General features: G+C 30.1%; 1 protein-coding gene across 13 annotated transcripts in view; it reads right to left on the reverse strand.

Annotated features, from left to right (window-relative positions):
* Positions 1 to 15,640: 15,640 nt before the first annotated feature.
* Positions 15,641 to 24,907, reverse strand: part of LOC121125105 (uncharacterized) — a 53,572-nt gene continuing 44,305 nt past the window's right edge. For 2 of the 13 annotated variants that reach the window (XR_011782122.1, XR_005866554.2), the window contains exons 5-9: positions 24,009 to 24,174; positions 22,824 to 23,081; positions 21,120 to 21,245; positions 17,147 to 17,252; positions 15,641 to 15,847 (exon numbers count right to left, since the gene is read on the reverse strand). Coding sequence is in view for 8 of the 13 variants with exons in the window: in XM_040720204.2 (XP_040576138.1) it covers positions 18,907 to 18,944; positions 21,120 to 21,245; positions 22,824 to 23,081; positions 24,009 to 24,174 (588 nt within the window). In the remaining 5 variants the exon portion in view is untranslated. Of the gene's footprint in view, positions 15,848 to 17,146; positions 17,253 to 18,424; positions 18,945 to 19,034; positions 19,157 to 21,119; positions 21,246 to 22,823; positions 23,082 to 24,008; positions 24,175 to 24,907 lie in introns of those variants that run through there. The other 11 variants (XM_071891565.1, XM_040720207.2, XR_011782124.1 and 8 more) reach the window with 10 other exon arrangements.

Genomic DNA, 24,907 nt, shown 5'->3' on the forward strand with positions numbered 1-24,907 from the left:
AAGTTAAAATTCCTTTTCTTTCTAATTTTAAATACATTAAAAACCTAAAATTAAAAACTTAAAATTAAAAAATATAACTACAACTGTGCATTTATAAAGTCAATTTAATATGTAGATTAATCATATAATTATATTAAAATAACAAAAAATTAAATAAATTTATGTAAAATAAACATTATAAATTAAAAGTAGTACTTAAATAATAAGTACTACTTTCAACTAATAAAAAAGTTTTTAAGATCACTATTTAAACAATTATCTCAAAATTTAAATTAAGTTTAATAGAAAACAACTTTATGTTGCACCTTCCTTTCATTTGGCAATTTTAATTCTTTTAAATCTATATTCCATTTTCGTAAAAACTCTCAATCATCGATATTGATTTCTTGATTATTGCCGTCATCTCATTGGGTAATGCGTTTTCATTATTTCTTATCACGTACATGACTTATTGTATTTTTTGAGGTCTTTATTTACATTGTTGATATATTTACATAAAAATACAATACAAAAAGTTAGGAAGAATTGTGTTGTTAAAAACATACAAACATTATAGTTTAAAATTAGACCACCTAACCAAAGACCTAACAACCACTAAAATATAAAAATACAATTAACTGAATAAAGGTCAACACGGATAAAATAATGTACCAACATCACAGTAAAATAAAAATACAACTCCAATATAAGACTTCATTTTGTTTATTAAAAGTTTATATTGCCGGACGATCATTCTCAACGATGAATGGTAACAAAGGGAATCGGATATCCGATATCGTATTAGATCCAGGGCATTGTCCCAGGAGCTACCTACCATGTTAGGAATTTTGAGAGAAAAAGCAGCATATCTTGCACATGCAGATATAATTATTGCCCTCAGATCTTGCTTGAAAACTGGTTCACTTAACAGGGTAAAATGCATTCCTTGACTATCCTGTGATCGTTTCCTCTAAAAACCAAATAAAATGGTGGCTTTAATTTCTCCATTATTGTGCTCTGTTATATTCAAGTTCAACTACGAGAACTCTTGAAGAATTGCCACAAAAGAGGACTCCACGAATGAATGAAGAACATTATGAAAAAACTTCCCACAGTCTTTAGAGGGAATCTTTAAAAAGAGATAGCCCGTGGATATCTGGAATTACGAAGTGAATTCACTTCCTTCCACTACTCCACGGAGGGGTTCCCTTATTCTTATTAGCCAAGTGACCAGCAACTTTAAATATTTTACATAATTTTATGCACAATTTCGATGCCTCTCCACTGTATGAAGACTAAACTCTCATTTTTAGGTGCCAAGGGCTGAGATGCTTATGATTGCTTCCGGATCTCATTAGAGGAATAAGACATTTTCCATGATTTAATAAAGAATCAGAGTTCTGTTACAGGTAATGCATATTAAGAATTTGAAACTCCATTGCTTCTTTCTCCAAGCCTTTGGGATTTTCTAGCTCTTTGAAAAAACCTCTCCTTCAAGAGTTCTGTCTAATTATATCCACCGTTAAAGTCGAGTCATATATAGGTTTACCATGACATACAATCCTTTACACTGCAGCCCATGAGGGAGAGAGTGAGTTCAAGAACTCGTTGGAGATATCTGAGCTGATCACTAACCAATGATATATACGTGGGTTAGAGACTGATGATCTCCATTCGAGTTCAGCTCTAGTCGATAGGTCAATAAGAACCTTATTTATTACAAATTTTAGGTAAAACTTTAGACAAAAGAACTAACCCTCCGGCCAGATCCTTTCTCGACCTTTTGAGAGGTGGAATATAACTTTTATGGAAAAGACACAGGAGCCACTTTTTCTCCTCTTTGATTGTAAAGTCTGCTAAGCCGTATTTTTTTTTTTACACTGGCTAATTACCTTTTGTGATTCTGCTGTTCCATTGTGTTTCTGTACCACCTTCTCCACTCTGTTAATTAATTGCCAAGTGTTCGTAAATAGGAACAAGAAGTGTTCTGAATTTTGAACCACTGAGGCATAGAAGTTGTATAATTTATTTTCAACAGCTGGTTTATTCCTATAGAGTAATGATGTAAACATTCGATAAGAGAACCACTTTTGTTCATAAGAAGTAAGATTATTTAGTATCTTAATTCATCCACGAATGGATATACTAAGCCTATTTTTGGGCGGGATAGGTCTATGAAACATTGGTTCTTATCCACATATTCTGGAAAAAACATAAATTGAAAATTTTTCTCCGTTTCTATATCTTTTTAAATTATTTTTTGTGTTAACTCTGTATATATTAGGTGCAATTTGTAAGATTTTCTAAAATACCATAGTATCATATCATTAAAGTATTGAAGGTTTTGTTTATTTGTGGATATTTAGTTGAATTTTGTTATGTTTTTTACGTCAGAACCGTCCCTTGTTTGCTTTGTTTCTTGCTTGCATATATAATTAGTTCAATAACTCTTATCAACTGCTTCTATTTTGTGAATTATAATCAAATGAATATTCAAATAACCACCAAAATAAATTAAGCATGGATTAAAAGGTATATAATTTATTATTTTTTATTCATTTAATAGTCGTACATATATTACACTCCAATTCCTTATTATATTTTATTTTTAAATTATATCCACGTGCAATGAGTTGACAATTTTTTTTCTTACTCTTCATCGTATTAATCTTTACCTCAAAGTGCACAAATACCTACATACAAAGTGCGGGAGATACTTCTTCAGCTTTGAGATTTTAGCATTTTCGTAAGAGTGAAAATACAGTAAACTGACAAAAAAACTCTTTTTTTTTTGTCAATAAAAATTAATTGTTTGTTTTTTTTAATCTTGTGAACGTTAAAAAAATCAGACAAGGAGATCTTCACTATTGAATGGGTATAAATACATTCCAGGATGGTCACAATAAGTTAATGTGACCTTCAGAACACAGCATCCATCTGCTAAGGTCAAGTGTATTAGAACCATAGTGTCTCATGTCAAAAAGATATATGTACGCAGAATGACGTTCATACATCTCCATGGCCTAATAATTTTGACTTGATATCATTATAGGACAAGTACTTCTAGTACCATACTATCTCGACGTCAATCCTCTGGACTACAATATGTTGAATGTTTTTGAAAGCTAATGCTGTTAAGACTTCTTACTATAATCTCAACGTCTTGAAGCCCGGCATCCTGGAGCACTGAAAACATATGTCCAAAGAATATGTGTTGATAATGTGACTTTTTTGCCAAAGGTGAAAGTCATTACTAAAGAAGGGATGTTTGTAAAGAAAAAACTAAATTTACAAATCAGAAAAGGAAATATGCACTTTCTTCTATTTTGTTCATTATGTAATAAGTCAAGGGCGTGTTAATATTTCACTCTAAATGAAGAATTCTCGCCTATCTTTGGTGTAAATTGATCTAAAAATGAATAATAAATTAAATATAAAATCAATTAAAAAATAATTATAATATTTTCCCTGCAGTAATCCTATGTCAAATGTATAAGACTCTCCTTATTATAGCAGATCTTAAAATAGGTTTTAATTTATTAATAACCGCTCCTGCCTTTTCCTCCCACTCTTAAAAACTGTTTTTAAAATGATAAAAATTTAGAATTGTTTTTTTTGCACCCTGTATTTATTCAGAAAAAAGACTTGTACAATAATGGATAACACTATATATTTCTTTATAAGACAGAATACTTTGGTATTTTTTGCACTTCATATTCTATATCTATACAATGTATACATAAGAATAAAATTCAACTTCATTAATTTTATCTCTTATGCAAATAATTTTTCTATGGAAATGCATTCCAATTTCATTCATTTGGCGTTATGTTTTGAAGGGTAATTTTGATGATGATAGGTCTTTTTCACAGTGGCAATTACCAATGAGGACACATATACGGCTGATTTATTGGAAAATTGGCTTGAATTGTAAAAATGGAGCTTATTAGATGTATACAACTCTAGCATCTATCACGGCATGAATCCGGGTCAGAAGGAGGAGTAGGCGCTGGTCAGTTAATTCCTTAGCATGTTAGTTATTGTGTCCTTCATCAGAGAGGCATTGACGGTACAAAATAATTCATCGAATAAAGATCCAAACGACTGGGGCCATAGTTCCCTCGCAATGAAGTCATAGTAGCTCTCACACAGTCACTTCTGCGACGTCTCTGAGATGGGACAATGTGCTACGTCATGTTGCCGCCAGATCCAAGGCAAATTTCCAGACAGTTGAAATACTCATGCTGTTATGTACAAAAATAACCCTGGTGGCGTAAGTTCATTTAAGTCCTTTGATGCAACAAAGTCTTTAGACAAAAAATAGAGATGTCATCATTGCTCATAAAAAATATTCTGCTCACGCAAGATCAAACATCTTGACATCCTATGCTATGTGATCCAGATTTAGAGTTCCATTAAACGTACTAAGTACCATAAGTATTGTATCTAGTTATTGCATTCCACACATCAAATGAAACAAAAATGGTGCAAAGAGTATTATGATCTTTAAGGAATAAAACCTTTTGACCTACCTCTCACCTGATCTTAACCACTTTAATTTTGTATTAAAGGAAAGTCCAAGGGGTCCCTAATCGCAGTTATACATAGAAAGAAATCAATTTTACTAATTTTAGATTTACGTCAAGACTTATGGAAAAGAACTTGTGATAATAGATTGAATTGATATAAAAATAATTATTTATTTAATAAATAGATAACTAAGAAAAAACTATTGAAGTAAAAAATAACATGTTTATATTTGAATTATATATAACATAAACATCCCAAGCTAATGAACCGTTTTTCTACAATGATAAGAATTTTGTGACATATATTTATTAAATAATAATGTCAATAGCCCATGAAAAGCTCTCTATAAAGACATTTAGAAATGATGATAACGAAGGACACCATGGAATATAAAAGACTTGAATATTATAATGAAGAAGATGTAAAAAAAAGAAAAAAAAAAGAATATGACTCAATATTGTTTTTTTTTAGTTTTCTTTGTAAAGACAATAAAGGATTTATTGTAGTAGATCATTCTTTTTATCAAAAACTCAATAGTGGATCAATTGTATGATTATTAATTTTAAAATCAGCAAGTCTCAAGTATAATACAGTTTGATATATGAAATAGCATTGGAAATAAGGACTGAACATTATCAAAACACAAATGTAGAGTTGATCGGAGAGAGATTGGAGCCCTTTATTGAGACTCCATCGGATCTTTACGATAGAAATATAATCCAAAGCGAGGAATCATCCATTTATGAGACATTTGGGATATTCAGGGTATTGATGATATCCCAAGACACCAGTTAATGCAATTCCATCTCAAGATGGATTCAGTGGCAAGGATACGACCCAAGAGAAGAGTTTGAAGGGCGTTTAGCGTAGTATTAACAAGTATTACATAGTTTGACAGGGATGGAATCCAATACCAACAGAGATTTAACTTTTTTCTTCTTTTGTTCATTCATTTAATCAATTTAATAATCACAGTTAACTTAAAAACACCTTTGAGTAGGGTTAACGTAGAATTTTCCCAACTTGTTTTTTTTTTTTTTTTTCAAACCAAAAACAACCCAACTTTGTTTATAGTAGCAGATGAATCCTTTCTAAATGGAGTTTTATATTATTTCTGTTACTTTCTAGGGGTATTTGGAAACACCTGTTTTTAAAACGTGTATATTTTATTGTTTTTAATATATTTTTGCATCCGCCTTTTACAAAAAAAACTCCTTATTTGTCTTTATTAAAATGTATATTGTTTTTTCAAAATATTCTCGAATATTATACATTACAATTGGTTATTCATTTATTGTTTCTTTGCCTATTTTATTTGAAAATGTTAGGTATCAAGAAAATGACTTAGCAAAACTAGCCGATTTATTTTATCTCTCCTTCTGGTGACTTCAATGGGATTCTTACCTTGGGAAAATGTTATATGTACATGTAAAATAAGAATGTATTTTTAAAACTATCATAGAAGCAGTTGCTGGATATAAGACGCATTTAACCACATCCAACCTCATAATGCAAGGTGTATATAAATTGAAAATAAATCAATTAGTAATTAAATATATTATTTTCGTTACACATTCATAGTTAGAAAAAATATAATTATAAATAAGACCACAAATGAATGCATTTCGTATATTTTCATTTTTATTGTCAAGAACGCTTACAGCTAGAAATTGACAATCCTTCGTGAATATCTTCAGAGCTTGAAGAAATTGATCCAACAACTCGTCTTTCTCTTTTTACTCGAAGCAAGCAAATGTATTGCGAATATTTTGTTCTTTTATATATATCTACATATAGTGTAGTAAGTGCCTCGTCATAAATTTCAGCTGCTTTGATAAATTCATAATTCGACGGGTTCACATAGTGTTTCATTTGTACTTGGTTACTTAATTAGTTACCTGCACTTCTGGTAAAGATTCAAAAAAAAACTTTTGAAAGTAAACTTCCACTAACTACAAAACTTTCTTTATCTGGTGAGTTCGGATTCCCGTCAAATCTGTCTGTTACTTTTCCATTTTGTTTAAACTTTGATTATTTGTGAAAGTAAGTCGAATAAATGGAATAATATTCACATATTGAAATGGCTTATATATTTTATTTCAACAGAGCTTTATGAGTTGAACTAATACAAATTATATCACCAAAGAGGTATAATCTGATTATTACCTACTTCTTTCATTATTTTGATAGCTCACTAATTATTTGGACTGAGATTATCTCTTCTGAAGGATTTGTTTCATTTTTATACGAGTTCTTAAAGTTTCCATAGACCAAAATAGTTTTCCAACAAATTCTAAGACATTAAGGTGGTTGATAACCTTAGAATGATTGAAGTCAGTTACAATAGATTTATTGAAGGCAGTAATGATTGATCTTGTATTAAATATAATTTTGTTTTTTTCTTTAATTAAAATTAATCTTTCGGATAAATTAAATATTATATATAAGCGATTCATAATAGTGATTAGAATTTGACAAGTTAAACAAAAAAATATGAGTAGTTTATAGTATAGGTGGTGGCTTTAACCCCCCTAAAAAGGGACTAGCGACGCCATTGTGCTCATGAAAAACAGAAAACAAATCTTAAAATTTCTTTGAAAGCCATCTTTTATAGTGTCTAAGCAAAAAAATTCTCTTTCCGGACGTCTAATTACTACGGCAATGTCAGCTACTACCGCTAGGATTCTAATGAAGTAACACATGTCTGTCTGCCGACACAGTGTAATATTAAAACAGAAAAAAAGAGTACATATCAAGAAGGACTTGCAGATAAATTCGGATTTATTTCAAATTGCTACGTCTCGGCTACCATCTTCATTTTTTAGCTACAAAAAACTGGCCGAAATTTTACCTACATTATAAGGTTAAAATTAGTCTTTCCTTTTGTTCGTTTGTCGACGCCCAATCACTCTGAGCAGTGATTAGTACTCCTTCCAGTAATTAATAAAATTGTATTGTTTATCAACATATTTTTCTAATATTTGTTGGTTTCCATATACTTAGCCAATATTTCTAAAAGAATAAAAAGTTTGCATTATCATAAATATTTTGTCCTGTAAATGTTACAATACCAAATTAAAGGCTATTTTTAGATAACATTTTCCCATTTAGAGTTGACTTCCCTTTTAACTGTATACTACTTATATAGTGAATTTGTGTGTATATTTAAATATAAAGGATTCATGAAACATGCAATACAAAAGTAGTTAATATTTTTATCAAAAATATTATGCTTTTAAATCGATATGCATGTTAGTAAGCATTTGTCAAACATGGGGTAAAAAGTCCCGAGTTTGATACATCTATTATTTATTTTCACACACTTCATTTTCAGTTAGTACCAATTTTCAAAGGACAGGAGCCCAAATTTCATGACAATTTGTTCTTCAGTTTGGGAGTTATTCAGCAAAGTATGACGGTACTTTTGTTATTTCCTAAAAAAGTGGTGCTTTAATATTATAGGGCATCTGTATTGGAATTAATACATTCAAGCTAAGCCATGGCTTGAACTTAAAAAGTGATATGAAGCGAATATTTTTTAAACCAATTTTGAACGAAAAAAAACCCCACATTTTCTTGCTTATCCCTGGATGTATTTTATATAAATGAATGGATTCTAGTGATAATAAAAGCTGAAAAAACATTACCTGATGGGGACGTGTAGCTGTTGCACGCAGACGACCAACATTAAAAGTACTGCCAAGGCTACAAATGAATTCGTATTTATCATAATAATTCCTGAGTACTTTCAGTACATGTTAAGATTTCAATTACTTACAAACACTGGAATATTAAATTGATTTTTCTAGGTTTATTGGTAACTTATCCAACATAGTTTTTTTCTCAATTTAGACTATTTAGTCATTTTATTTTACTTTATCTTTCATAATAGAATTTTTACCGTTTCAGGAAGACATTGAGAAACTCACTTAGAATATAAAAATTAATATTCTTAAAAATATATATGGAACAGTTTGATTTGTGTAGGGGATTAGTCAATCTTTGTAGAGAGAAATTACAGTAAAAGCTGAAAGTTTCTTAATTTTAAAAAAGTTTGAGGATTAAAGAATAGAAAAAAACACTTTTAAAACTAAGTCTTGAATAATTTAAAAGTGAGTCTTCTATATAAAAATTAACATTTTTTTTTTTTTTAAATCTAAGGTATGTTGTTTAACTGAAAATAAAAAAATTAGAAAGTAATTTGTAAAAATCACTTTGCGGATAACAAAAGCAATTATAGACTAACCATGAACAGACCTTTACTTTTTTTAAGTTATTCCAATGTTATTTCCTACGGTTTACAAGACCCTTCCACCCAAAAAATGTTTCAAATTAATGTAGTTAAACAGAATGGTGACCCAAAACTTGCAACCCCATGACTTAGTTAGGAAAATCAAATTCTATATTTAGCTAATTTTGATATATAAAATGTTATCTTTCACAAGCAATAACAACCTCAACACGCTGGTCAACAGATGGACAGCTCTTGACGATTTAGGCTGTGACCCTGGTGTACCACGCTCCCATGATGGCAGCGCAGAGAAAATCGAAATTTGAATCAGAGGTGCAGCATACATTCGTTTCGAAGACGCTTCGAACTCCATTGAATTGAGGTCTGGGCTGGAGGAGGCCCACTTGGAAGCAGCTAAGAAATTCAATCCTATTGTTGCTTCAGAGTTTGAGACTATTTTTGGCTATAAGCACCTTTCAAATCTATTACCATCCTTGATGGACTTATTGATGTTTTAAGCAGTTTGAGTGGAAATTCCAATGGTATTGACAGCGTTCTCGGCACTCACGCCGGTGCAAAGGAGATCCCACCTGTGTTGCCTCTTTTTTGTTTTTGCTCCTACATTTCTACATTTACAGGTATGGGATAAAAGCAAAACTAGTTTATTTTTCATTCAGCTGTCAATTAGTTTCCTTATGAAATGTCATTATTAATAATAACAATCTGCATACATAAAAAAATGCAGCATTTTTCAACTTTAAAATTGAAATTTTAAAGTTGATCGTAATTCCTACATATGTTTATCTTTAGATATAACAACGAGTAATTCTTAAAGGCTCAACCATTATATACATATTTGGCATATAATATTTCTTTTCTTTAATCCTCACGAACCACATGCTCTGTCATCATTATGTATGCACATATATTAACTCAGTTTGAAAGTCAAACATATTTATAGGACAAATATGTATTAGATTTATGTACCCCTTTTATCGTCCTCCAATCCTGGCAAATAGAGGATTGTTCATTTTTATTTCCACTATATATCTACTCATAAAAATTTATCTTGGCTGAATTTCACTTCCAAAATTGCCTGTATCGAACGGGCCAACCGTTATTAAGGACTCATCTCTATTATGCAAATTTTAAGACACAAAGAGTCATTTTTTACCATGTTCCGATAAACCATGTTGTAGAACACATAATATATGTCGATTGCTAAGAAAAATATTGTCCTAGTCGTCACTATGAGCACACAGTACTTTATGCCTATTTAATTTCTTTTTAATTTAGCGAATGTGAGACATGCACTTTGTTGATTCGGCCCATGACACTTGGTTTTTAACACTACCAAGACTTCCACGCCCAACATGGGTGGTTTTTAAGGATCAAGGGGTACCTTTAAGTACCCCGCGCAACTCGAGGGCTTGGAACTATTTTTTGATATTATAGGGATTCATTAGATATATGTGATGCTTTGGCAGTAGTTTTTAGGTATCCCACACTACCCCCGGTACCCCAGCAAAAGGCTTAAACAGTTTTGTGGTGTTGGAGGGACTCCTTGGATATATTGGATGAATTGGTGGTGGTTTTTAAAAATCCCACGCTACATCCGTGACATTGGCCAATTCAAGGGCAGAGAGTATTCAACCATATTTAAGAGGCCCAAAATTATTTATTCTCCAACACTCTTCATCCTATATTGTAATAATATTACTCACACTTGAAGATACTCACTCCCTTGGGAGATGTAACAAACAAATATGACTTAGATATTTGTTATCAATTATATTAAGTGAATTTATTATGTATTATTATTCATCATAAAGAACAAAATACGGGCAATTTTATGATAGTCAATTTTTCTAAATAGCAATTTTCCCCAGGGCAGTTTTCCACACACACACATCTATCCACCTAGGTCAAACTTAATGTGTTAGAAAATTCTTTTAAAAAAAAGATTATTTTAAATCCAAATTCATTTCCCTTCTGAATGGAATAGATTTACATCTAATAGGTTTAAGCACATTTATAATGTGTCATTAAAAAAACAATCTTTAATTAATATGAACGTAATTGGATCAATTTTGGGCCTTGTATTCAAATTTCTGCTATGATTTCCGATACTACTAAAGTTGTCTATACTAAACAGCTTTCCTTTGATTTAAGGAACTTAATTTACCCCCGAAATGAAATTATATTATGAAGATGAATATTTTTGCAACTTTTTTTTGGTCCACATGAATAATTTGTTATAAGAAATTGACAATTTGTTGAAAAATATAAAATAATAAATTAGACTACATTTTGAGAAAAATCATTCCAGCTTGTTTTTGGGTTGATGGGTGACATGTGTGTAAGTTTTCTACAACTATGCGAATTATAAACAAAAAATTTATAAAGAAGCCGTATAAAAAATTATAAACGGTAATTATTTGCCTTCTATAAAAAATTTACATTCTTATTTAATCTTTTTCTGAATGTTTATTATTTCAAAGAGAAGGTGGGAGCGATAAATATGGTACTACTGAATTTATACGCTTCTTAATATCAGCTGCCTTTAATATGATTCTCGGGGGAGAAAATAGATAACTACATCTAAGAGGAGTTCCTTTCACATTTAAAATAGCATTAGTGTAGGAAAGTATTAAAATTGTATTACAAAAGAAGATGCTTATACAACTATGACCTATTAAATAATGAAGAAAAAAAAAGATCACAAACAATAGCGTTATTTTTTTTTTAAAGTACTAAATTTGGTTCCTGCGCTATATACCATTCAACTCTTCAACTCTACTGATTAATGCCTTATGATAAAATTTTCGCTCGGTGTGTGTAAATAAATTAAGAATGTTGATTGACAATCTGTAGTACTCATCACGTTCTGGCAACTCATATTATTATTACTTTACACCCACCAATATGTAGCTTCCATGTATACATCTCCATCTAGAATTGATACTATTTTTAGATATATTGGATAAGACAGGATTTGTCATGTAAAATTTACCCTATTATGTTTTATACTTCTGAAGATATAAAATAAAATAGTAGCTGGGAAAAGATTATTCAATGTTAGAGAAGCAAAACGTTTCTGTTCAATAAACCAAAAATTGTCCGTACGTATGAAAACAGTCATGGTTACAATTTACTATTTTTATTTATTCATTGTTTAAGGTTACTATTTTTTGATATTCTGTTTCTGCCCTTCTTTTTACATAAACAAACTACACTAATCATTTAGTCATTTCATCATCATGAGGGAGCAATGGGCAAAAAGGCAGAACATCTTAGATCTCCTAGATGCTGGAGTTGATTTCATAAAGATTACGGACATTTTTAAGTGTTCTAGGAGCCTGGTTTTTAAGTTGGCCTAGTGGAAAAAACGGAGAAGATTCTCCAGGGTATGATAAAGTAGAGGGCATAATTTAAATAGGAATATGAAGTTCATATATTTTGGAGAGGAATAGAAGTTCATATTATTTTGGAGAGGATTATAAAGGAAGATCTCACTAAGTCGATGAATCCCTCGCCAACGACTCATCCGTAGCTCTTAGAAACAATCAGGAGGGCTATTAAATACAACTTGGCATTAGTTTTTATCACAAATATTACACACCACCTTCTGACAGAGGGCATGAAAGCCAGGAGACTCAAGAGGTGTCAGAAAATCCTCACATGGACCAATATAAGTGGGTAAATTGTAAACATTTTCTTGGACGCTAAGATTTTCACATTTTATCAATTGTACAACTGCCAGAATGGTCGCTGGCTTGCAAAACAAAAGAAAAGGGTCAAGGGGTCTACCACGCCAAATATCTGGCTTAAACAATAGTCCTTGGCGTCGTGGACTCTGATAAAAAGAAGATGCCTCTGTTATTTTTCAAGGCTGGACAAAAATCGACCAGGAGCCCAACTATAAGGTGCTTATGTACGCCATCTTGCCATGGCTGAAGACCAACTATCCAGATGGTAACTATGTGTGAATTCAGGACGGTGTCCCCTCGCATACGTCTACCTAGTTCCAAAAGTTATGTGCAGATAACATGGTTCGATTCTAGTCCCAAGAGATATGGACCCCTTCCTTACTAGTTTTGAACCCATTTAACTTTTCTACATGGGGCACTTCGGAGAGGGAAACCAACAGGACCTCACATCGAAGTCCTCCATAGAGGCTGCATGGGACAACTTGTCAGAAGAATTTATCATCAACTCCTGCATGGCCTGTAGGCGACGTATAAAGACTCGGATTGATAATGAAGGTAACCTCTTTGAGGAGAAATGCTTTGGAAAAACCTTGTCTACATGTTTTGTAAACGTTATTTTTTTTCCTATCATTGAAAATATAAAATTATTGATGTATTTCTATCCATCTCTCGTATCCACTTTTTGCTTGCGTACCTTGTACACTTTCGGGTATATATTTTTTCTAAATTTATACATTTTTATCAAACAATAGATGTTCTATACAGAATAAGACGGCAACTTTTATATAGTCATTGTTATACAAGATAAGCAATCGGATCATATATTTATATTTTTTTAAACCTCGATACTAAACACCCGAAATAATTAATAACTCAGAAACTATTCTTATAAATTCAGATTTTACAAAGAAGATATTACAAAAATATTTTAATCAATGAGGCGGATTATATCCCCGGAAAAGTAACTTAGGGTAAAATTATAGCTACTTCGAATGGCGACGTAAATCAAACTCAAATGATGTAGAATTCAAATTATATACTTGTAAGTAATTCTACTCAATGAAGATTCTATGTAAAATAAATATCAAATATCGTCTCCATCATATCTCTTAATATAAAATAAAAAGACTTTTTATGTATCTTAAAAGTAACGTCTTAGGAAATATGAATGGAAGTTAAAAACAATTTGAGGTCCTTAAAAGAGGTATTTCTTCCAGTTTTTTTTTTCTCTCTTCCTTAGTAGCAAATCCATTAAACAGTAAGCATTGACTTAAATATTATGATCGACAAGAGACGAAATTATATACGTGACTGTCAATTATAGCAAGATCTATAACATTTTAAGCAATACAGAGTTTGTAAAGATATGTATTAGTTTATAAGTTCGATATCAATTTATTAACTTCTGTGAACATGGTCAAATTCGAATATAATTTAATTTTAAAAACCTTTGTTCCAAATAGCCCCCCTTCGCCCAATAACATGCTTGAGACGAAGAAGCACTCGGACAAAGCAGGTCAGACAGTTTTTTTAGGAGATATTTCCCTATTCCTGCATGAAGGCATGCTTCGAAGTGTCTTTGGTTGAGTGGTTCTTGGTACAAGCCCTGGCTTGAACGAAGGATCATTAAAAAAGTCCATTGGATTCAGGTCATGGCTGCTAAGAGGGTCCATATTATTCTCTTGAAAGCCCTTGAAGTTTGTTCTTCACCAGTCCTACACACTTTTTGTAGTGACAGGATACCCCGTCATCAGGTCCAGATAAGGGAATCATACAAATGGAGAAAAAATTGCTTACACCAATTAAAGTATATGATGTCGACAGGGTAATTATAGAAGATTTATTTCCAATTTTGACTCAAGCAATACACATACATCATTCATCTGACCAGTGTTACTAGTTGTTGTATCAAAACATAGTCCTTTCAAGAAATGTTTGGAATCATAATCTTCTAGCAGCTGGTATATAGGTTTATCTTGGGTCTAACCAGTTCCAAAGATTAACTTAGGAACACCCAGAAGTTGACTAGTACTGAATCCAGATATAGTTACAGTTAAGCGATCAACCTTTTTTTCTCCTGCTAGGTCCTTCAACAATTTGGTATCCCAATGTAGAGTTCAATAAGATTTAGGTACAAATTTGTATTTTAAGCTACTTTATATTATTTTCATATAACTTTAAATAAAAGATCAATATCTTAACATTTTATAGTTTTACCATAAAGAATTGTCAGTGCAATTAAGAAAAAAATAAATGGATAATACGCACTGTGAGTTAAAAAAAAATTCCTTCTCCCCTATTCCGTTTAAAATCAAAGAAAATAATTCAAGAGCTAGTTAAAAAAAAATACTTTTAAAGATAATTTACTTATGTAAAAAATACTATAGTTGTGGTTGGAAGATATCAAAAGAAGAAGGCAATTTTCTTGAAAAAACGTCCAAACTTTATGAGGTTAAGTCGACCTCTAAAACTTCTTCAAAAAATTTCAGTCATCGTTTTTTTACACAAATGCATATTATAAACCTATAAGAGCTTAACTTTTCCAACAAAAGTTACTAATGTCCAGACAACTGTATATTTATGAAGATAAATGAAGAATTTTTGTGGTAGGAAAAGCAAACAAATATAAAAGATAACTCTAGATAAATCCTCAGGATTTATATCCATTTTGCAAAACTTAGATTTTCTTTTCTGAGAAATAATGATAACAGCTAGAGAAAATAAAGAAATTGCTCAAGTTGCCAACATCAATGCTTAAGGGTTACAGTACTAAATATATGTATTACAATTTTCTTTTCTTTTTTAATATGACACACTGAGCTTTATCCAGACACGCTCGCTACTAAACCTAATCTAAAGTCCCATTCCTGACATTATATTTTTATATACTTCACTTTTCTTTTCGTCTTATTTTGGCGCACTGACCTATAACTACACAAGCTCAGTGATATAAATGAGTTATTTTCAGACAATCAAACAGACAAAAGTGCTTTAAGTGATGAATTAACACATTGAATTAAACTTCAGAAACTTTATGAGTATTTTCCTTTTTTTTAACCTAATCCAAAATGTTTGTTTCTGAAAGCCTTTCCTAGAAATAACCCATTATTCATTTAAAAAAAAAAAAAAATATGCTATCTTGTAGATGAATCATTGCAGTTGTGAAATATGACCAAAATACGCATAATGATTTGGTTGTTAAAAAAGTATATTATATTTAAATGTATATTTGAACTATCACACTAATAAAAAGACAGAAAAATAGGAAATGTCCATATCTTTGAGAAGATTTGATTTGATGTTTCTCTTCTCTCGGAATGATTAAATCTTCCTATTTATAAATTGAGGTGATTTTTCTATAGTTTGGTTGTTGTATTTTGAGGAAGATGTATGAATTCTACAATCAGAAAGAAAGGAGATTATTTAAAGAAATCCATATTTAGGAGAGGGTAATTCCAAGCCAAAACGTACAAAAATTTCAAAAAATGTTACTTTGAATAAGTACCTTCACGGCTTAGTTTATCAAGTTTTTTTTTCAACATAGAGTAGCTGAATATATGTAGTTCAAGAAAATATAAATTGTATTTTTACCCCTACTCTATCAATTGCCGTAAATTGCCCTCAAAAACTAATGTTGGAAATTACTGCAACCTATTTTTTAAAAGTTTGTATCTTTACAATAACTCATTTTACAAAAAAAACTTCATGAATAAATCTGTTTTAATATATACACACATGATTTTTGAACATACTGTGTGCATAACCGAAATCTGAACAAGCATAAAAGGTTTTAAATGCAGACTAAGGAGTTGAGTTACACGTTTGAAATTTCTAGCGAGGATTAATGATTGTATGAAGAAAATTTGCGAGTAATTTTTTTATATTTTGTTATGGTTTAAATAATAGAATAAACAAAACAAATATATTAATTATTCTCCACAGGGGGAATGAAGCCCCAGAACCAGTTTGGGTGCATTTGCGCCACTCTGTATGCAGTTAGGTACAGATTTGAGGCCACTGGGTCAACTTTAAGGATTAAAGTTCAATGTTTGGCTTGCATCCAATTTATGTGATTTTTGTACTGCATCCATGTGGCCCTTGACCAAATCTGAATTCATTGTATGACAGCATATGGAATTTTCTGGAAGGATGTAAAACCTTTTGCAGAAATATGGAATTTTCTGGAAGGATGTAAAACCTTTCACAGAAATATGGATGATCTGAAGGCTTCCATCATAGCAGCCTTGGGTCTTTAAGACCCATTTGGAAGCTGGAAGCTGCTGCAGCAGCTTATGGGAGTCATTTTGAAGGAGCTATAATTTAATTATATGATGATTTATTAAATAAAGTTTTAAGTTGATACTTCCTATTGCTCTTCAGATATATGATCACATATTGTTGTACTAATATTTGATCAGATTTCAGTTACACACACTGTAATTTGATAAAACCTTTGCTAACTAATATTACTGAAATGAGAGTTTATTCAATTTTTGCCGCCTTTTTTGGAAAATAATATTATAACTCTTAAATAAATTAACCCATATATTCTAAGCTATTTGAATTAGTAAGCCCTATGTAACAATGTCCTAGAAAAATATGAGTCAAGGCTGACATATTATGCGTTTAATGCCAATGGTCGTTTTGGTTTGAAATGTTACCCAAGCCAGAGAAAATGTAGATAAACTTCACTTACCATTAAATAGTTTACCAAAAACCAATTATACACAAAAAGTAGAGGTGAAGAATTTTTGACAATGCATATTTATTTATTCTTCAGCAGCGGTTACACTATCTTCATGCTAAAAAAAAAAGATAAAAAAGCATGGTTTTTAATATATTTATTTTAATTAAAAGAAAAAATCCATCAAAAATAACACAAAATATTTAAAATAAAATCATGGAGCTGTTCAAAAAAATCAAATCAATGCAATTATGGGTTAAAATCTCCAAATATCAAAAAAAGCACAAACAAACACTTTAAAAATAATAGCAAGGTTTTTATATGATATGCAAAGGTATGATATATTTATATTAAAATCAATAGAGTAAAAAAAACATTCACATTTAATGCTAGAGTTGCATGCAAATATAAATTTAATAATGATAGACATAATTATATTTAATTAATGGGATAACATTGTTATTAGTTCAAAATATAGGAATAAGTATATATTTAACTCTCCGTTACTTCCTTCTAAATCCTAAACTTGGGGTGTGTAAGAAATATTGCAATATTTACCTTTGTTTTCCCTAAATAGTTGTTACAAAAATATGTTCCTTGAATTTTATACTTGTGAATTAATAATAATATAAAACAAAGTTGAATAAAAGAAAAGAATATAAAATTTGGTAAACTTTGAGAGAATGTTAAAAAGTATGTTATAATAATCGAATAAGATATGTTAGATAGAGTGAGTATCCCCAACTCCAATTCAATTTCTCTTTTTCCAAGATACATAGAAACAAGGTATATCTCATGATGAAAATTGTGTGTATTTTGGGCATGTTTAAAAAAAAAAGAAATTACCATGGTAACTCATATAATTATTTAAAGTATCTTCTGCTTATCTGTCATGAAGTTTTACTAAATCAAGTAAGAATTACACCAACGTCGATCCTCAATTTTACATTTATAGTTTTGTAACAAATCCTCGGGGAAACTCTCCGTCTTTTATGAGCACACACGAATGTTCAATCAGGTTTTAAATATAATTGAATGTTGTAGGAAAGAAAGTTCATAACTCAGGGGCTGAAATAATAATGGATAAAGCTAAGAAAAAGAAAATTGATTCTTCAGATTTCTAATTCCACAAGCAACTTAAAAAATACACACAATGTATATCGCTAAGTATGTCAGTAATCCTTTTTTATACCATACCAAACAGACTAAACGTACAAAAGATAAATTTAACTTATCCTCATCCTTACGTTTGTAGAGGATAAGTAAAGTACTTTACACATATATTTAAGATTGATAATTATTACGTCAACAATATACCTTGTCTCTAGATTAATTTTTTTTCATATTCATCGTTGTTGTACTATATAAATAATCATAATAAAACATTCTTTGAAGCCATGATAATTAATACCATAATCGTGAAATAGCTCAAAAAATAATAGAGTACAATAACACCAAAAAATAGATTGATAAAAATTCACAAACAAAGCGGACCAAAAATATGTTTTCAGTAGATACTTCACTCTTTTGGCATAGATAAACACCTCTAAGGGGAAGTAACAGAGAATCAATAACAATAAAAAACAATATCACAAAGTATTCATGATCGATAATTAAAGGATTAACGGCCTTGGCAGTAACATATATGTATAACAATAATATGAATTTTAACAAAACAAAGTGAGGGCTTCGTCCAGTTTGTCAATGATATTCCAAAACACTTATTTTGTCGAATTTCTTCATGATCAGATTAGTAGTAGTTATGATATCTTCTAGTTGAGATTGGGTGCTCCATTGACCAAGGAAGCTGCTGTATAAAATGAATTGTGTTGTTTTGTTTAGAATAAAGCATTTTTTTAAAACATACATTTAATTTTTTAAGCAGTGGCTTTAAAAAAGCGAAGAAAAAACTATGTTTTATTACCATCAATATTTATCACAGGTTGGCTATTCAGAAATTAATTAAATTTATATAATAGCCTTATTGACATAACGAATTTATGTTTGTTCATGGAAGACAACCTGTGGGGGATGTTTTAGATGGTCGTTTAGAATTAAGACATGCAACTTTTCTTTTAAAACAAGTAAAAGGACAGTTTAAATATGTATGCACAAATACATATAATTGGTAGTAAATACTATGACGTATCACAACATGATTGGACAAAAAATTTAAATGGGTTGATCAATATATTTATATAGACTTTTTTCTGGTTGTTATGTTCTGTACAAGTTGCAATCAAATAATGAGATGAATAATTTTAAATGACGGATTTACAGCACTTAGGATCCAAAATAATTTAATAATTGAATATTCTATTAATGATTGATAAATGAAGAGCGTAGTTTTTTGTTTTTTAATACATGACACATTATAAAGAACAATTAATTAATTACATTGATAGTTACTCATATATACATAATAATCATTTAATTTCAATAGATCAAAATGAATTGATAGTATCAATATTTATAATTAAATAATGCCAGTTGCAACTTGTACAGATAATACAACTTGTACACAACATTCAAATGTATATTAGATTGCTTCAAAACCGTTGCCACAATGGATTTTTAAATAAAGCATTTTGTCATATTTGGGGCCAATTTAAGTTAACAAAAAAAAAATAACATTTTCTGAGATGTTGATATTGACAGAGCACATTGGCGTAGAAAAAAACGTTTCAGCGTTTTAGAAACAATTATACTTCTTTTATTTATTTGATTGTTTTATTTTAAATTCAAGGTCGTTTGTAACTATTCACAAAAATTGAATAGTTGTTATTATATCTTCTATAAAACCAAAAAAATCAAGTGTTTTTACATCTAAAATACCAATCAAATTCAAATGTCTGTAAATGCTTAACTTTATTTCGAGAGTTATTCGAAAGAAAGTGTTTCCTTAATTTGCAAATATACTAGTTAAATTCCAAATTAAATAAAAGCTTTAAATCTAACTGCATAATTTTTATTTTATATAAAAACTTATAACACTTAATCCCAATACAATTCAAATAAGAACATTGAAAGATTTTTAATTATGTTAAGTGTACGACACATAAAGAAACATATTCTGTTCAAAACTGCATAATTGGCGTCTTCATATCTCATAATGTTTGCAATTCCTACAGGTTCTGTCAATACCAACATCTCAGACATATTTTTTTTATGTTCGTTTTTTGGTCAGATATATAATAACTAAGTATATGTAAGCATTATAGTATTACAGTTACTCTATTTGATCCAAGAACCTTGTGTGAAATCCATATAAATTAAGTATATTTATTTTTCTACCAATGACTGCGGGGCGAACCTACACACATTGAGTTCAAGAGAAAAAATTCTCCCGAGGGTGTTGTCCATTGAGATAATTCAATTCCATTTAATTTATCTTTGTTTAAATTGACCCATATCATACGGAACTACTCTCTTCCAGTGGCGTCGCTAGTCCCTTTTTTATAAGTTTTTTTTTTTTAGTTTTATCACATATAGAATTTAAATGGGCAAACATCTCATCCCTAAATTTAGGAAATAGACGTAAAAAATAACTAAGGTTGTTCCTATGATATTATTTTTACCCTCAAGGGTAATTTAGAGAATGTTTTGGACCGCAATTATACCTACTTTTCTTTTTATCTTGGGAAATATATCTCCTTCTATCTGTCTCTTCTCTTCTTCTTTAATTATTTGTATCTATTCTTCTTTATTCAGCCCTGCAATGGGGAGCCCTCTGCTAGAATAAAATATTTATACAATATCCCCCCGGCCAATGATGAATACTAGCAACGCCCCTGCTCTCTTCCATTATAAGTTCCACTGTGACTGCAATTTGGAAGCACTCTAATGTATAACGTATAGTTGGTTTATATTACAAGACATGGGCTATACTTTTTTTCGAATATAGACTAAGTAATAAGTATCCATTTTTTTATTTTTTTACAAGAGGTTTTTTTATGGGAAAAAGTAGGATAAAATCGGTCCTTACGTGTTCCCATCATTTGAGAAACTTTCCAAAACTTGGTAGCATTTGAAATCTCGTTAAATCCACAGTTTCCACTCCTTTGTTCAGATTCATCAAATGAACCCAATCCAGGTGATCTTTTCACACTATCTATATAGGTATATATATACATATTTATGGAGAGACAGATGGGGATTAATAAGATTAGCAGTCACGTTTGGATGTTTTTGTCCGAGCATGTCAACTTAGGAAATAATTTGCAATTAATTGATATTTGTCCTTTTTTTTCAAAAGGCCTTTTATATTTATATGAAATTAGTTTTTTAAAAAAGTTTTTTTTTAAATAATAAAAATACTTTAACATTAAATAGAAAGCTAAAAATTTTAATTTATAAAGTTCTTTTATGTTGAAAATATCTTCTTTTAGGAAAGGAGTTTGGAGCTATGTGTTTTCTCTTTGTTTAACTTTATTCTATATAAACAAAAATTTCTAATATATTCATACTTCATAGAAATGATTGAATTTGAGAATTTAATTTGTTCATAAAAATGATATCAGGGAATCAAAAATTGTCAAGGTGTAGGGAGTTAAATTCATCTTCCGATTCAGAAATAACTACTATAAAAAAATGGTTAACGAAAATGCACCTATTTTATTTGAAAAAATAACTTGCAAATTCGTCAAATTGACTATAAGTATTTACTACCTTCGTCCAAGAACAATAAAGCTTACTATTTGAATGTCCAGGCAACTTAGTATCTCTGTATGATTATAAAGTTCATAAGTCTTATATAAAAATGTAACACTAGAACATTGAACAGCTCTGGGGAATTTATCCTTAAAAATTGAAAATATTGGAACAAGTCAAAAACTTGTTGAGCTTTATGTAACATCGACCAGTATAAAAAAAAAAGCAAGTTAGGAATTTTGTAGATGATTTTCATAGTTATCTAGCAAATAACACAGCAAAAAAACTGCAAACTTGATGTTGACAATTGAATGTCAAACATAACAAACTATGTAATAGCTTAATAACGCGGATATATAGCTTCAAAAAAGCTTTAGGAAAAGGCTAGTTTGGTTCATTATATCAATTACTTGTTATCTGTATTTATTAAACAAATTTTGCATGTACTTTTGTCAGTCAATCCCTTATTTTTGAGTCTGCACTTGAAATATTAAAACTGCGTGACTATTTGATCTAATAATTGACAATTTAGCAACAGGTGTGTGTAGCTAAGGCTCAGCGTGTCATATAGAAAAAAAAAAGAAAATGGGTGTAGATATTTAGTACCATTATCAATTATTATTTTTCTTTATTTGTTTAAACTCAACTCCGTCTCAAATATTCTTGCAAACCTAGTTAGATGTAAATGAAATGCTTGCAAGAAAATAGAGTCGTTATGACAATACTTTTGAGTCAAAATTTGAAGAAACAAATAAACGAATCTATTATTGTGAAAATTAACTGCAATGAGACAAGAATCAAAAATAAAAAAATATCTATCTACCCCAGTAAAGGAAATCTTTATAGGAAAAATATCTGATAATAATTTTTTCTAAAGAATTGAAAAGTATTAATCATTATTTCGTAATTTTATATTACGATTTCAAAGGTATTTTTTGTGATGAAATACCAGAAATCTTTTTTACATAGTATTTCTTTCTAAATCGGTGGATGGTTCTATAACGGATAATATGTAGTACGGCTGAGCACATGAACTAACCTACTGCTTCGCTGGAGTAAGGCTGAAGTTTTGTACATCCCTTTGGAAATGAAAGTTGTTCTTGAACTTCATGTGTTCTATACTTCTTTTTAGACTCTACTAATTGATTTCCAGTTAAAGTCCTTTCGGATTGTTTCTCAATCGTCTCTTCATCTCCTTGAGAAGATAAAGAAGTGTTCTCATCTGATTCTCCTGTGTCATTAGAATCACATATATCATCATCCCCTTCTTCAATTATGTTACGATCATCAACAGAATCTTAAATTTTTTTTTTTTTTTTTGTTACTTAACCCATATTTTAATTATGCCAGAGGGATTAGAGCAATGATAGAACAACGCCGTTGTGTTTTTCTATAGTAAATTATATAAGTCCACAAAATTACCCCCTAGATCTTAATGGCTGCGTTCTTAATTGTTTTTACTTCAAAAATCATCCAAATGAGCTTAATAACCCAAAATTTCGATTTTTTTTTTACTAAAGAGAGCAACATTTCATTTACTTTCAATAAATATTCAAAGTGTAAAAATTATACAAAAATATTTTTTTACCTGACATTTTATAAAATAACATATATATATTATTTTTTTAAAGATTATCATTTTAAAAAGCAAGAAAAGCTCTCTTTACTCTACAGCAAAGCATTATTTTTATCATTTTGACCAAAAATGAACAATTTATTAGACAAAAAAGTAACTTATTGAATCTTATTTACGGATGTTTACACAAAAATTAAAGGATTTTCTTTATAAAACATTCCTATAATTAAACCGGCAAATTTTCAAAATACATTTGGTTTTAACAATTTTTTTGTGAGAATATGTTTACAAAGCTAGAAGGCCAAAAATAAGATATTTGCATTATTTTTCTATTAAATTATTCATTTGTTGATCTCTGTCCTTGACTAAAAATAGTTCAAATTGTATTTCTAGAAAAAAATAACAACTAGGCGTTGTTTTATCATATAATTTTGCGTCGTAACCGAACATATCATGGGCAATGGTATATTATATTTTATTTCAAAACCATGCATGTTTTATTAGTAATAAAAGTAGCAAAAAATTATTTTAAGAGTGCTTTGAAATATTCTAACTAAAGGCCCCAAAACATAAGAGTAATTCATTCAATATATAATTATCTACATCATTTGTTTGTGCTAAAGATCTACAGGAGTAATAAAAAGTCACCTGTTTCTTTTTTTTCCTCCTGGACATCATTAGACTCTGCAATCGACTCTGGTACTTGTTCTTCTTCAGTATCTTCAACTTGTTCATCTACAACTTCCGGTTCTGAAGGCTCTTCGACTGTTTCTTCAGGTTTTGTGGGTTCTGGCTCTTTTGAATGTTCTTCTGGCTGTTAGAAGTGCGTTAGTTGGTAGAATTGATTCATTATAAAAAATACATATTATAATTATGTTATTATGGCCCCCTTCTTTTGCAACCTTTGCATTAAATATGTAATGTGTATTATACTCAGACTTATACGTACTCATCATAATTTATCATATACAGAAAAAACCAGAACTCAACCGGAAATACTTATAAAAAGAGCCTTGAGAAGTAATGCGCAGTCGAGTTACGAATCAGTTTTAGTCTATTAGCAATAACTGAAAACACATGAGCAAATAAGTGCCGACAATTCCTTGGGAGTAATTTTGACTCCTAAAAAATTTAACAATCTTTATTTTGATTTAAAAAAATTGACTATATACAATGGTATTGGAAATAAAGATCGCCCATATTCCTTGTCATTCGGCAATAGACCATGTGTTTACATTAATCATGGAGCCCAATTTTAAAATAAAAGTTTTCACAAATAACAAAACAATATGATTATCATAAAGGAAACATTTTGATATATATATCTATTTTTTTTTAATGCATATAACTCTGGTATAAAGGTTTTTACTATCGTTCCTCACTTCCAATTAAGCCTGTTTCTGACGATTTAACAACATTAAAAGATGATTTAAACGGATATAAGTCGTCAAAACAAAATTTATAAACTGGTTAAAATATTTTTTTACACAATTATGCCTCACTTTGATGACAAACATGTAGTTCTATTGTTTACTTCAAGTATATCT

This window comes from Lepeophtheirus salmonis, chromosome 10 (genome assembly GCF_016086655.4).
Source record: "Lepeophtheirus salmonis chromosome 10, UVic_Lsal_1.4, whole genome shotgun sequence".
Taxonomy (NCBI): domain Eukaryota; kingdom Metazoa; phylum Arthropoda; class Copepoda; order Siphonostomatoida; family Caligidae; genus Lepeophtheirus; species Lepeophtheirus salmonis.